General features: G+C 31.7%; 1 protein-coding gene and 1 pseudogene across 4 annotated transcripts; both read left to right on the top strand.

The window, feature by feature from the left end:
• Positions 1–1,080: 1,080 nt before the first annotated feature.
• LOC133671286 (DExH-box ATP-dependent RNA helicase DExH18, mitochondrial) lies at positions 1,081–5,823 on the top strand. 4 transcript variants are annotated; one of them, XM_062092011.1, is made up of 4 exons: positions 1,081–3,841; positions 5,076–5,142; positions 5,311–5,339; positions 5,419–5,823. In XM_062092011.1, the coding sequence occupies exons 1-2, from the start codon at positions 1,446–1,448 to the stop codon at positions 5,128–5,130; spliced, it is 2,451 nt and encodes an 816-aa protein (XP_061947995.1). In that variant the 5' UTR covers positions 1,081–1,445; the 3' UTR covers positions 5,131–5,142; positions 5,311–5,339; positions 5,419–5,823. The 4 variants fall into 4 exon arrangements, with proteins under 4 accessions (XP_061947995.1, XP_061947997.1, XP_061947994.1 ...); XM_062092013.1 differs by lacking the exon at positions 5,311–5,339; XM_062092010.1 differs by having other exon boundaries at positions 5,311–5,823.
• A 4,111-nt stretch (positions 5,824–9,934) lies between these two features.
• On the top strand, positions 9,935–10,045 carry LOC133672208 (small nucleolar RNA R71; annotated as a pseudogene).
• The last annotated feature ends 5,310 nt before the right edge of the window (positions 10,046–15,355 follow it).

The following is a 15,355-nucleotide window of genomic DNA, read 5'->3' as shown; positions in this document are numbered from 1 at the left end:
TGGGCATTATGATCCTTAAGTTTATCATAAGACAAAAACCTTGAAAAATCAAATTGCAACATAAATTAACATGATATTTTCAAAAAAAAACTCAAGCATTGAACATTATAAAGATAGATAATGAACATTCACAAAGATCTTATCTAGTATGCTCATTACTATCGATGGTTAATGAAGTTGTTTTTGACAGCCAAAATGGGTTTTAAATTCTAGTCGTGTCATGATTATCTATTTTTATCATAAAATAATAACTTGGGTAACTATTATCAATATTTATTTTTCAAGATAAAAACCTTAAAAAATTAGCCCTCTAGTTTATCATTGTCATTTTGTCAGTGATTAATCTCAATTGTTATTACAAGATTTGCATTTCTTTGTCGAGAAATTGAATCATCAATTATGATTTTAATACCTCACATCATCATTATAATTTTAGAAATATACGACGAGACTAAAAACCATGTTGGTTTGGATTCTTGTTTTTTTCATTTCCTTTCACTTTCTATTCTAATTTGCTTCTTAGACATTCAAATCACCACGGAAAACATATCTTTCTTATATGTTTTAGGTAATAATTTACATATTGTGCAAGACTATGTCAAAAAAAGAGAGGGAAATTGTAAGGAAATTCATAGGCTACTTGTTTTCATGTAAAATAACTTGTTATGGAAAATATTTACATAAAAATATTTTATTTAATAAAAAATATAAAATAATTATTTGGTGTTTGGTATGTATGAAGAATATGTGTTAGCAAGGATTTTACTAATAAAGCTAGTCTCCTTAGATTTTCATTTATGGAGAAACTGTAAGTTGTTTTTACTTTGATTATAAAGTATTTTACAATCACCAAATTCTTCTAAAAATGAAAAAAAAAAAAACATTTAGATCCATATCTTACGTGAAATAAACCTAACCTGTGGATGGAAAAGTGCTAAGAAAAAGTAATTAAGGCCCAACAGGCTTCTCTTTGTGCATAGAATGCTGAAACTATCGAGGCGGCCCTAAGAATATTGAAGGGCATCGAGTCCGAAGAGAAGTGAAATATGGGTTAGTACTTGAAACCTACAGCCTTGATGACAATGAGCGACGCACCGAGTTAAGTCCTCTGTTCCTTAGACCCAACCGAACATGGGTTTAGGGTTTTCGGTGGCTTAACACTGTCCACCACTTTCCCTCTATTCTCTAACTTTCTCTCTCTCGAAACCATATGCTTTTCCTCCTTTTCTTACATGAATTAAGGTATGCTCCTCAGAATCCTCTAAGCTTAACATCTCTTTTATTTTTCTTTTTTCTTTTTTTCCCTTGTCTCTCTCTGGATCATTTATTTCCTACTTCATTTCATTTCCGTTGCTATTGTCAACATGTTGAAGTGACACACTTACATACACTTGCACCTATACAATTTTACTGGGTTTTTTTTTGGTGTTATTCGTGAGTTTCTAATGGCTGGAGGCCCTTTTACCTCATTGTTTAGAATCTATGCATCAAGAAACAATGTTCACAGTGCTAGAGTTTTGCTTTCAAATCAAAATTTCCGTTCTATGAGACAATTTAACAACTGGGTTTTAGAAACTCATCAGTTTAGTACCTCTTTTGATGTTCCTTGCCGGCAATTTTCAACTAGTTTAGTAGACATCATTCATTCTCACTCACCTTTAAAGAACCCACAATTTACCATTTTTAATCATGCTGATGCGAGGCCGTTTTCTTCATCTGTCGATGATGAGGATGCTAATAGAGTGAAATCGATTGAGAATAAAAGTTTGGATTCTGTAGAGAATGGTGGTCTTGAAGGTGTTGATGGGAATAGTGTTGGTGCGGGTGATGCTAACGAGAGTTGTGTTTGTGATTCTATGGTTATTGAAGAGAAACAAAGTGATGATGTTGAGGGTGGGAATAATGTTGTGGGGAAAAAGAATTTGGCATTTCGTGACCCTGTAGAGTTGTATCGGGAGCTTCATACTGCTGAAAAGAATGATAATTTGAAGCGATCGGATTGGGATACTTTACAAGAGATATTCTCTTGTTTTTCAAAATCGGGCTGGGCAGCTAATCAGGCTCTTGGCATTTATATTGGCAAGTCATTTTTCCATACTGCTGTCAACCGGTTCAGGAACTTTTTCTTTAAGAAATGTTCTGCTGAGCTTGCTATGCACTTGGTGTCACTAGGTGCATCGGATAAGGCTGTTAGGTTCCTTTTCCCAATATTTGTTGAGTATTGTATAGAAGAGTTTCCTGATGAGATCAAGCGGTTTCGGAATATGATTTCCTCAGCAGATCTTACAAAGCCACACACATGGTTCCCTTTTGCACGAGCAATGAAACGAAAGATCATATATCATTGTGGTCCAACAAACAGTGGTAAAACTTATAATGCATTGCAAAAATTTATGGAAGCAAAGAAGGGTATTTATTGTAGTCCACTCAGGCTGTTAGCCATGGAAGTTTTTGACAAGGTCAATGCTCTTGGGGTTTACTGTAGTCTCTATACTGGGCAAGAGAAGAAACACGTGCCATTTTCCAATCATATTGCTTGTACTGTGGAAATGGTGTCAACTGAGGAACTGTATGATGTGGCTGTTATTGATGAGATCCAGATGATGGCTGATTCATGCAGAGGCTATGCATGGACGAGAGCATTACTTGGTTTGAAGGCTGATGAAATTCATTTGTGTGGAGATCCTAGTGTTCTGGATATTGTTAAAAATATCTGTTCAGAAACTGGAGATGAATTGTATGAACAACATTATGAGAGATTCAAACCGTTAGTGGTTGAAGCCAAAACTCTGTTGGGAGATCTTAAAAATGTACGATCTGGGGATTGTATTGTTGCATTTTCAAGAAGAGAGATATTTGAGGTGAAAATAGCAATTGAAAAACACACCAATCATCGTTGTTGTGTTATTTATGGGGCCTTACCACCAGAGACTCGTAGGCAGCAAGCTAACTTGTTCAATGATCAGGATAACGAGTATGATGTGCTGGTTGCAAGTGATGCTGTGGGGATGGGTTTGAATCTCAACATTAGAAGAGTAGTTTTTAATAGCCTTTCAAAGTACAATGGTGACAAGATTGTTCCAGTACCACCATCACAGGTGAAGCAGATTGCTGGAAGAGCTGGTAGAAGAGGAAGTCGGTATCCAGATGGACTCACAACCACCTTGCAATTAGAGGATTTGGATTACTTGATTGATTGTTTGAAGCAACCTTTCGAGAATGTCAAGAAAGTGGGTCTCTTTCCTTTCTTTGAGCAGGTTGAATTGTTTGCTGGACAACTGCCAGATATTAGTTTTGCTCATTTGCTTGAAAAGTTTGGTGAAAATTGCCGTCTTGATGGCTCATACTTCTTGTGTCGGCATGATCATATAAAGAAGGTGGCAAATATGTTGGAGAAAGTCCAGGGATTATCTTTGGAAGACCGTTTCAACTTTTGCTTCGCTCCAGTTAATTTCAGAGACCCAAAAGCAATGTACCATCTTCATAGGTTTGCTGCACTGTATAGCATAAAGGTCCCTGTTAGTATAGCAATGGGCATGCCAAAGGGATCTGCTCGGAATGATGCAGAACTCCAAGATCTCGAGACTAAACATCAAGTTTTATCCGTGTATCTATGGTTGTCCCAGCACTTCAAAAAAGAAATTTTTCCATATAAGAAAAAGGCTGAGGAAATGGCAATAGATATCGCAGATTTATTGGGCCAATCTCTCATCAAGGCTTGCTGGAAACCAGAATCAAGGCAGGGAGGGAATCCAAGGCCTCAACAGAAGGAAGATGGTCATGAGAGGCACAAAGGAGATGGTTACAGGAGGCCTAACTCACTTGTCAAGATTTATGAAAAGTAAGTTTCTATCAATTGAGTTTATTGATGGGTTTCTTGGACCATCCAAATGGAAGAATGTTAACAATGTTCTGTATTTATGCCTTCTCACTTTTGGTTGCAACCTTGATTATGCATTGTTACTTGTTTGATTTACTATTAATACTCCATGTTTCTTTGCTTATACCATTTTTGTTTGTACGAAACACGATGAATTATAAACCCATGTATATTAAGATCATTTATCCTCTTAAACACATGAAATGCATAACATTGAGGTGATTTTCTCAATGACTATTGGGGATTACTTTATGGCGGAACAAATTCCTTATTTTTAATTTATCCTTTTAATTTTCCCTTTTTAAACTCTCAATTAATAAGAACCATCTGTTGTATCAATTTTGATATATGATTCAAAGAATGCCAATTTTCACCTCTTCTTTATTGGATTTGTACCTGACTACCTACCTGTTTGTAGTGTATCTGCCATTATGTGTGTGTTAAGAAACTAAATAAAGTACGAAGAGAAACCTAGGCTTAAGTTGACGTAAGTTCATTCTTTTCTGCATGGAAGTAAATGAATTACAAAGATATTACATGGAAAAGGTAATAAATATGAAAAGAAGTTGGAATTCAATTTTCAATTTTCTATAATAAATGTGCAACCTTCTAGCAAGAGAGGTGCTGTCAAAATTATGCTTCTGGCAGAGTCAAGTGACTGTGGTTTTGGTATTTTAGCAGTGAGGTCTTGATGCAAGCAACTTGTTAAAATAGATGGATTAAAAATGCTCCTGGAACCGTAATATTATTTTAGCTGATGCTAAGATATAGTGGTTGTTTTTCAAAGTATTTTTTGCTTGGAAATGCATTAAAATAATGTTTTTTTATTTTTTTAAAATTATTTTTGATATCAGCATATTTTTTAAAAAAATATTAATTTGAAGTAAAGAAAAAAATAAAAAGTTTTTAATTTTTTTAAAAGTACTTTTGAAACGCAAAAACAAACAGGTCTGAAACCGTAAAGCAAGCTGCCCTATTTTGTAAAAGAATGTGGAGGAGAGTGGAGAAACAGAAACTGCGATGAAACAAATGCTGGAGCAGCTCTAGATTTTCTAATGCATTTATATTTTTTATATAACTTGTGGATATTGGATATCATGTCAGTAGTTCTATTTTAGATACTATATTGTGCTTTCAGCCTTTTTATTAACTGTTAAAATCTTTGAATGTGGCACATTTCGTTTCTTCACTGCAGGAAAAGGCAAGAAAAAGAGTTGCTGCAGGGGCATTCACAGAAGGTCGTTGTATAGGGAATCTTTCAGGTACTTGCAAAATGAACTAGTGTATTAACTCAATTCCTATTTAGCAGCTAGACCTTGTTGCCTTCTAGGCTTTGCTTGGATATTTATTATCTTAATTTCTGGTTGCTAGTCTTTCTAGAATATGCATCCTTGATAATGTGTTCTAGTTTGGTTCCTTGAGTTGTGCAGTGGCTCTTGATTGCACGTTGTGATTGGATGTAAGAATTTTCACAAGTTGAATTAGTTTTCTACAGTTGGTATCTTGATTGGTCTCTTAGTAGCAAACAAAATTTTCAGGCACACATTTTTCTGCAATATTATGAAGGAATACTGTATTTTCCAAATAGAGATGCTGTTAAAGCATGGAATTTTCATGCTGGATAACTAAAGTACTCATAGAATGGTGCTTGAAGTTCCAGGCCCCATGTTTCTGTGTACACAGCTGACAGACATGATATCAAACCCTTGCCAAATGAAAGTATGCAACAAAGCTCAGGCTCATGAGTGAGAAAGCATGGAAGGCTACAGCTCTGGGTAATAATTATCATCGCTGCATCGAAACCCATGAAGCTAGGGAATCAACGCCGAAGACAATGAAAAATGATGAAATATTAAAATATTTTCTTTCTTCAACAGAAAGTAGAAAAAAAAAGGACAGCAATTTTATAATAAATTTGATTGGAGGATGGATAGATTTGATTATTTTTTTACTATGCACGTTTGGTCCTTGTGTTTGTCCTCAAAATAACACAACAAACCTTAACTTTTTTTTTTTTTTTTTAATGATGAGGGGCATTTTTAGATAAGCTTGTACATCAGCCAAGATGGCTTCTCAAAAGCTATAAATTGTAGCTTTTAAAAAACAAGTGTAAAGTCATGTGTGGAAGGGGCTTGCATATTAGTTTTCAAGTATTACCAAACACTTGGAATTCTACTTTTGAATGAAAAGCCATGGAAGCTTAAAAAAAACCAAAAGTTGGTAATTTTCAAATGAGCACTAACGCAATGTTTATTTTTCTGATGGAGTGGTGGAGTTTGTATTTTATTCCAATTATAAATTTGAAATTGTTTGGTTAATCAACATAAATAACAGTTCTGCATTAAACTCTTTCTTGAAAGTTAAGAAAAAACTGTAATTTATATTTTTTTTGAACTTATTTTTTTAAATTATAATTTGTAATTATATAGAAAAGATGAGCTTAAAAAAAATGTTATACACTACTATGTGTATGTAATATACTATTATTGATATGACAAGTAATTTTCATGATCGATCATTATTCATATGTTGATTGATTACTGATTTTTTGATAAATATGTTAGATTTTTTTTTTCTAGCAAGTAGAAACTACAACTAGAAACTTAATTGGAAGTGGATACAAATATTAGCTTTACTAATCACATAGAATGTGAGGTTCTAAATTCAACCCTATTTGGTTTAAATAAAAGAAGGATCATGTTAAAAACCAAAAATAGAAAAATAATGTAAAAGAAAAGAAAGCAATAAAAAAAATAAAAAAGCTATAAATTTTGATAAAAGAAAGTAATAAGTGGTAGAAAGTTGTGAATAAATTGCATAAATAAATTGTGTATATAGAGCTTGGCCACCGTTTTAAACTATTGAATGGCCTATTTAAATTCTTACAGATGAAATTTCATAAAACATAAAATTCTAACTTTCTTGGTTAATGATCAATATTTGATCTTAATTGTTTTTATTGATTTATTAAGCAAACAACTACTAATCTTAATTAAATGATATATGGTTATTTATTTTTGATATGTATAATGCACTCCACATTTCTTTATTTAGGATAAATAAAGGAATATTGACTTGTTATTTTACACTTAAATTGATCGATAAATTAACCATTAATGTGGTAGAAAATTGAGCACTGTTTCCTAGAATGTTGACCATGTTCCATTGTCTAATATATTAGCAAATTAAATAATTTCAAAATGAAGTGTTTTCTGGCTTTTTAGGTATAACACTTAGGATTATAAGAACTATGTTAATTATACCCCTTATATAAATTGATCTATTATCAACTATGATTGGAGAATGTCTTAGACCATACTAAAAAAAATCCCATAACAAGAAGATAATATGTTTTCCTTGAATATTATGTTTTCCTTGAATATTGAAAGCAAGAAACCTTCACCTTAAAATGACTTTGTGAACCTTAACTGATGAAAGAAGTCCATCCTAATGTGGCCTAACGCTACCACTATAGATTGCATCAAGTAGTTGGATAGAATGAAACAACACTTTAGTAAAAAATAAAAATGCTAGAGGATTTTGAGGCAATTTAGTTGTTTAGGATTCCCCCCGAGTCAAATAGAAAACTACTACCAACTTTTTCTCTTTTTTGGTCAAAGTCTAACAATGTATTTTTATTTAAGTATGGGATTCAAACCATCTCTATATTTGATTTGACCCTAATAGGAGGCCTATGCTAAGTAGGTGAAGAGTTTTGTGCCTTCACACATATAATTATAGGTCAATTTAAAGACCTTTTAATGGACACTCCTACATATAGTCTCTTATTAAAGAGGGACAACAAAAGAGACAAACGTTTCCTCGTAAAGAGAATATATGACATTCCTATAATACTAGATATATAAATATTTAATATATTATAAGTTTAAGAAGCTAACTAAGGCTTATTTAAAGATAACAATAGCTTTGGATGAGGGTAGAATAGTTGTTTTAAGACCTTTTATACTAAGCCATGTATACAAGGCATTAAAAGAATGCCAAGTAAGAAATAAGGATCACCAATTAAAAGTGAAATGTAACATTTATAGAGTTTTATCGTGGGTTTAGGTATGGGTAATTGCATGTTTTTATGAGTTTAGTAATATTAGATCGACCCTAGACCTAAAACTAATATTCATCAACATCATATTGATAATGATAAGAGATGAGAAATTGAAAATGCAATCATATCACCTATATGTAGGCTAGTTGGAGTCTCACTCTCTCTCTTTTGTTTTTTTTTTTTAAATATGTATGTACAAGCAGTTGTGATTGTGGCTCACATCTTCCCTTGGTTTTACATCCAAGAACGGCTTAAACGCCCTCTATGGGTCAGGGATAAGCTTCCCATCTAGTTTTCTTAAAAACTGGCAAACATGGTCTTTTTTAGTCAGATTCCCAAGACTATGTCGATCATGTCCTTTGTGAAAATGGAGCCATAAATCATGAATTGCACGATGCACATCTCCACTATGATGAGACTTAAGAGTCAATAGAAGATTATCTAAAGACTCTCTATGTTTTGAAATAAATCCTACGTTTTGATAATTTTTACAGGTTTTGCAGAATGCATGTGAGTCTTTGAACATGGTGGACCAATAAAATCCACTTTGTAAGATGTTTGCAGTTGTTGTTTTTGACGGAAAATGACCTCCACATGCCTTAGAATGACACAGTTTAATGACACTACTTACCTCATTATCGGGAATATATTTTTAAAATATGTGATTAAGATAATATTTGAAAAAGTAAGGGCCATCCCAATAAAAGTTTTGCACGTCACTCAAGAACTTTCTTTTGTCTTTGGTATCCAAATGAGCTAGCAAATATCTTGAAGCAAGAAAATTGTCAATATTAGCAGACCAAGGTATTGAAGCAATAGAAAGTGAAGATTGACCAGGAAAGTATTCCTCAATTGGTGTGATGTCAGATGTCGAATCTATTGTCAATTTTGACAAATGATTCGCGACAACATTTTTGGTGCCTTTTTCATCCTCGATTTCTTCTTGTTTGAAAGTTTCAAAGATTTCAGAATCATGATTGACTTCCCTTTGTTTGGCCATGACATGAGAAAATGAAAGTATTGGTGAGGAATCAGTCTTTTCTTTGCAATGTTCAGGTTTAATCCCTTTCTTACCTTCAGAGATTGACTCATCATCTTTCTTACAAGGTTCAAGAATGTGTTTTTCAATAACCTTACAATTATGGAGAGTAATGGCTGATTTGACTCGATCCGTGTGTTGGCTTCCAGAAGTACTTGCATTTGCATTGTATTGCCCATTGGGATTTTGCTATTGTTGAGATGAGAACTTACCTTTCTCTTGAAAACTTAGAGCTATCGTGAATTTTGCAAGAGTATCTTTAAAATCGTCATGCTTTGAGCAAGTTGAGTGTTGATTGTCTCTTGCTTTTCAATGAATGCATGCAAAGTTTCCTCAAGATTTCTTTTAGGAGGGGGAACATAAAGAGATGCATATCCATGAGAATTTTGAAAATTATGAAGTGTTTGAAATGGTGGCTGTGAAGGTTGTGCATTATTGTTACCACTCTTTCAACTAAAATTTGGGTGATTTCTCCAACTAGGGTTGTACATTTGCGAGTATGGGTTATAATTTGGCCTTTGAAAACTATTTAAAGCATTAGCTTGTTCATGGAGACATTCCTTAAAAGAAGGTAAAGTTGGACAATCATTGGTTGAGTGTTCATTAGTTTCATAAATTTAACACAATTTCTTGAATAGATTTTAATTGACCACTCTTTTTTAATTCTAGTGTCTCAACTTTTCTAGCTAAAGATGTAAATATGGCTTGGAGGTTATGATCTTCCCTAAGGTTATACATGCCTCCACTAGATGTATGAGGTTGAGTTTTACCTGGTGCCTCACAAGTACCTATGGTGTCCTAATTTTAAGCATGTTCAGCTAGCAAGTTTAGGTAATCCATTGCTTCATTAGGGTCTTTATCTTTAAAAGTTCCATTGCACATTAATTCCATCATTTGCCTATCTTTGGGTGTTAACTCTTCATAAAATTATGAGAACAATCTCCATGTTTCAAAACCATGATGAGGACAAGTATTAAGCAAGTCTTTATACCTATCCCAACACTTGTAAAATGTTTCTCCTGGTTTTTGAGTGAAAGTTGTGATTTGTTTTTTGAAAGAGTTTGTTCTATGAGAAGGGAAATTTTTTTTTTAAAAACTGTTGTTGCATTTCATCCCAAGCACGAATGGATCCTAACCTAATATTTTACAGCCATGTTTTAGCTTTATCTTTTAATGAAAAAGAAAAAGCTTTAATCTGATGGTGTTCATGCTACAATTTAAGTCATTATAGGTGTTACAAACTTCTTCAAATTCTTTTAAATACAAGTATGGATTTTCTAATTATAAGCCATGAAAAGTGGGTAAAAGATGAATAATACCTGGCTTAAAATTAAAATGAGATGCACCAGGAGGAAAAACTATACATGATGGTGCACTTATTCTTGTTGGATTCATATGATCTTTAAGTGTTCTAACACGATTATTCTCATTATTTTCATTATGAATTGACTGGTTATCTTCTTCGGCCATGTTTTCTGAAGAAAATGAGGATTTTCTAGAAAGTCTACCACTTAATGTACGTGTCCAAACTCTTATGCAAATGTAAAAGAAAAGAAAAGACAACGAAAAAGAAAAAAGAAAAAGAAACAAAAATTAGAAAAACAAATAAAAGTGAAAACAAAAGAAAATAAAAGAAATATATAATTTATACAATACTTACCTCCCCGGCAACGACGCCAAAAACTTGACACAATCATTTGGCCCCATTTTCACAAAGGACATAATCGACATAGTCTTGGAAATCTAACTAAAAAAAACCCTGTTTGCTAGTTTTTAAGAAAATTGGATGAGAAGCTTATCCCCGACTTATAGAGGGCATTTATGCTGTTTTTGGACGTAAAACCAAGGGAAATGGATAGTATATAATATGCAAAAAAAAAAACAAAAAAAAAACAATAACAAATTGAATAAATAAAAAGTAGATAAGTTTGGTTTCATAGCCTCCTTAACTTAAGCAATTAAGTCTGAATGAGTGTTTTAACACCTAGTACCCTAATACCAACTAGACTAGGAGTCATTAGCTGAAAGCTCGTTACTGAGTTATCTTATATAGGAAAACTTATATTTTGATCCTCCTACATGTTGTCCTAATAAAAATAATAATAGGGCATATATTGGGTATAACATGAACTATATAAAGGTATTTGAATAATCAAGAGATGATTCATCACCCTATGTGAATTAGGAAAAATGTTTCATTTTCTCTCAAAAAGTATTGATTGTAAATTCTTATGCGAGGTGGAATAAAATTTAAAAAGCGTTTCAAATTTTATTCAAAGAATCAATAACTATGGTGTTGAGAATAAACATGATTTGACAAAGTAGACATTTAATGCTATAATGTCTAAATCAAAATATTGTTGATGAAATGATAATAATTACACTAAGAAACTAGCCACTAAAAGGTTAAGTCAAACCACTTATAACTTTTCTAATATTTGCAGGATCATGACAGGTCACTAGACATTATACTTAATCTTCAAATATAAATTAATCAATTATTGAATTGATAATAAATTATTTTGTTTAATTTATTTAATTCTATTTTATTTACAATTGTGATTTATATTTGGACTAACTTATTAGAGAATCTAATGGGTCACATATACACAAGGATCATTAGTCAAAAATTAGAATGAGATGACTAATCAAGTGTAACTTGATTATGTTTTAGAAATTAAGAACTAGAATGTAATTTATATAGGAATTACAATTCTAGACTTAAAAAAATCAAGTAGGGATTTGATTGAATAAATTTCTAAAATTTTCCTGAAATAATATATATGATATTATTCAGGAGAAAATTGATTTTTTTTTCATTTATAAGGATTTCAGGTTTTTCTATAAATAGAATGTTAGGCTTCTTATTTTATAAAAAATACAAGAGTACAGAGAACACCTAGAAAACACAAAAGAAAATAGCTACCACATAAAGGAATAACAATCCCTCTCTCCTAAAAGGACATTTCTCACTAGTGACTCATGTGAATTATTGTTAGAGACCAAATACTTGGACTACTTGTGATTTATGACAACTCAACCTTGAAACAATTATTAAAAGCCAAAAAGAACATTTGATTTTCAAGTAATCTTCATATAAATTCTAAATAACTTTAAATTTATCTAATGGGATCTTGAAGACTCCCTAAAAAAATATAAATTTACTATTTTTGTTGCATATATATATTTCGAGAAATCCAATGCCTCTCTCCTACTTGCTATCACCTAATATAAATAAATAAATAAATACACATAGAGGTAAAGCTTTATAATTTGTGGAATTCATATAACAAATTTATTTATTATTACAAACTATATATGCCTAATACAAGTGAAGCATCTATTCAAACATTCTATCGGTGTTAAACACTTGGCACAAATAATAGATTGGTTTTTTTATATACAATTAATTCATGCAATTAAGTCTATATCATTGTCACACCTATAGTTTTAAAAGATGGTCAGGCAGGTTGACCTGAAAATCAGGTGACCCAGGACCTCGGGTTAAAGCAAAAACCAATAAAAAATTTGACCTGACAAAACCTGGTCGACCTGGGCAAAATCAGGTGAGACCCGACAATTTTTTTTAAAGGAAAACATCACTATTTTAATGCGGTGAATTAAAAGCTATTTATAAAGCAACACCAAATACATAAAACCTAATCTCTCCTTTCTACCCTAATAGTTTTTTAGCCATACCAGTTGCAAATAAGCTATATCAGTTGCAAATAAGCATAGAAGGAATCCAAGCCACACACAAAAGACTTCAAGGCAAGCCATACCAAGTATTGTTTCCTCTATTTGATTTAGCATACTAACACATGATCATTAGATTGGTGATTTGCTAATTTGAAAACAAGAATAATAAATAATATGATAGAGTTTTCTATCAATATTTGTAGCAGTTTCATAATTTTAACACCTACAAGATATCAAGGATTGAAGGTGATTGGATTCTGAATATCCTTAAAAGAAAATTGTTGAAGACCCTAAGGCCTATTTATTTTTGCGTTGACATGTGATTACATCAATAATTTGAAATGATTAAAAAACAAATTGCAGTATAAGCTTAGCAAATCAGGTTAATTATTTAGATATAAGTTATTTAATTTTACAAGGAAATCTTGACCATTGATTTCAAATTAATGTTTTTGATTTCCCAAATACGATTAAGACTTGGCAATCTTTGCTACAAGCTTGAAACTAGTGATTTCCTCCTTTGGTTTTTAAATATAGATCTTATATCTAATTATATTTTTCTTTATTTAAATAAAGTTTGATCCAGAGATTGAGATTAATTTTTGTTCTTTTCTGTTTATATATTAGATTTATTATCTAGATTCCATTCTTCTCCATTATATATATATATATATATATATATATATATATATATATATATGTGTGTGTGTGTGTGTGTGTGTGTGTGTGTGTGTGTGTGTCAATGGAATCCCATACAGTAGTAAGTAGGCTAGAACACAGACAAGACACCAAAAAACAAGAAGAAAAAGAAAAAGAAACTCCTGTGTCTTCCGCACACTACAATCATGTGTTGTTGGACCATTATTTTCTACCTTTTACTAGTACCTGCTAGGCTACTAACTTTGTATACAGTTTTTATGTTGCCACTTAGGCACACCCCAAATCAATGGCCAAAAAGGGTTCTTGAAGGTGGGATCAGTATCCCTATATTATCAGTAACACTAGCAAGGAAGCTGTCACTGGAATCCTTACATCTGAAGGATGCTTAAATTTCTCAAATGGCCAGAATAGAGAATTAAATTTCTTAAATTTCTCTAATCATGTTAATTAATTAGGATGATTAGAGAATGTGAAATCTAATCCAGGGTTAACTTTTGATTATGGAATTCGATATTAGCAATGTTCATTACACTGCCAAATTTGTTGTATGCTGAGGTAGGTGGTACCGATAACTTGAAGGCAAACGATACGATTAATTGGAAAGATGGGAATAACATCATTTCCCTATCATGAAATTGCAAAATAAACTAAAACTAATATACATTTTCTTCTGGAATCCACTATGTATTTTTTTTTTGGTCATTGAACTTTTTTTTCATTGATTTGATTTTTTTGTTGTCAAATTAAAGGCTCATTACTTTTAATATGTTAAGCAATGTTAAAATTAAAAGACACAAGATCAAACGAAAAACATAAAAAAACTAGTTGATTATTTTAAAATTGACTTATAAAGTCAACTTTGATCCTTTTACTTTACAACTTATCATTTTTCAATCCCTTTAGGTTTTCAAAAATTTCTTTTTCGTCCAAAATTTCATTTATTTTATTTTTCAGTTTTTTTTTATTTTAGTTAGGAGTGAGAAAGTAGAGAGAGAAAATTGTTCATTAACATTGATTTTAACCATCAAAATGGTCAATCTTGATGCGAACAAATTCATTCGATAAGAGAAGTTCCACTAGTATTTTCTTTCACTTTCAAATTGCATGAGAGAATAGATTTGATCTCGTAAAGTTTTTGGGCTTCAACTTGATTTTTTTATTTTAGATTATTGTTTTGGGTTATTTTGGGCTTCAAGTTTATTTAGGTCTTTATGATGTTTTTTTGGTTAAACAAGGGTTGAAAATGGATTTTTTAGTGTAAAACACCTTAACCTTGACTTTTTGTGATTCTTTCATTGCTGGAATTGGAGCAAAGTAGACGATGTGTCGTTGGGTTCAATTTTTTTTTTAACGTTGGGATAGTAAATAAAAAATAACAATGAAGGTCTACGTGTGTGGGTCTGGGCTGACAAACCTATGCGCCTTGACTTTTTATGATGGCATAAGCTGGACTACCCATAGCCTCACTTGGATTTTTTTTTGGGTACTTTGATTTTTTTATTTTTTATTTTTTTGTATCTCATTCTTTAATGTTGGTTTTTTTTTGTTTTTGTTTTTTCAGTTTTATCCTTCAATATTTATTTTATTTTAATTGGTTTTTGTTATTTATTTTTTGTTTTTTATAGATTTATTACGGTTTCAAATAAATATCCCGTTAATTTATTGATGTTTGATTTTATAAATATTTATTTTTTATAATCATCCAAATTATTTTTATATTCACCAAATCAATGAGGTTACATTGAATTAATCACTGTATAGTTTTCTTTCTATTAGAAAACATGTTAGTTTACTCATTTTTGTTTTGTGTTAAAAAAATATTTATATGAGCCATGTTAAAGATGATAACATTCAAATTCTACGCATGTCAAGTGTTTAAAAACATTAATTTCCTCCTACCATCACCTGTTTTATAATCTTGCGTTTTTTTCTATAATGCTTCTGGAATTTGCCCTTTTTCCAATATAGTTTGAAGTTTGAACAGAGTGTTTGATGTGATTTCATCCATGTATTA

The sequence above is a fragment of the Populus nigra genome, chromosome 13 (assembly GCF_951802175.1).
Source record: "Populus nigra chromosome 13, ddPopNigr1.1, whole genome shotgun sequence".
Lineage (NCBI taxonomy): Eukaryota > Viridiplantae > Streptophyta > Magnoliopsida > Malpighiales > Salicaceae > Populus > Populus nigra.
Note: the sequence above shows the minus strand (reverse complement) of the source record. Positions and strands in the feature narration are given on the sequence as shown.

Bases quoted from the DNA above. Each gene is read 5' to 3' on its own strand.
- LOC133671286 (XM_062092013.1), top strand. From the start codon at position 1,446: ATGGCTGGAGGCCCTTTTACCTCATTGTTTAGAATCTATGCATCAAGA. The intron at 3,842-5,075 runs GTAAGTTTCTAT...TCTTCACTGCAG, and splicing joins CTTGTCAAGATTTATGAAAA to GAAAAGGCAAGAAAAAGAGT.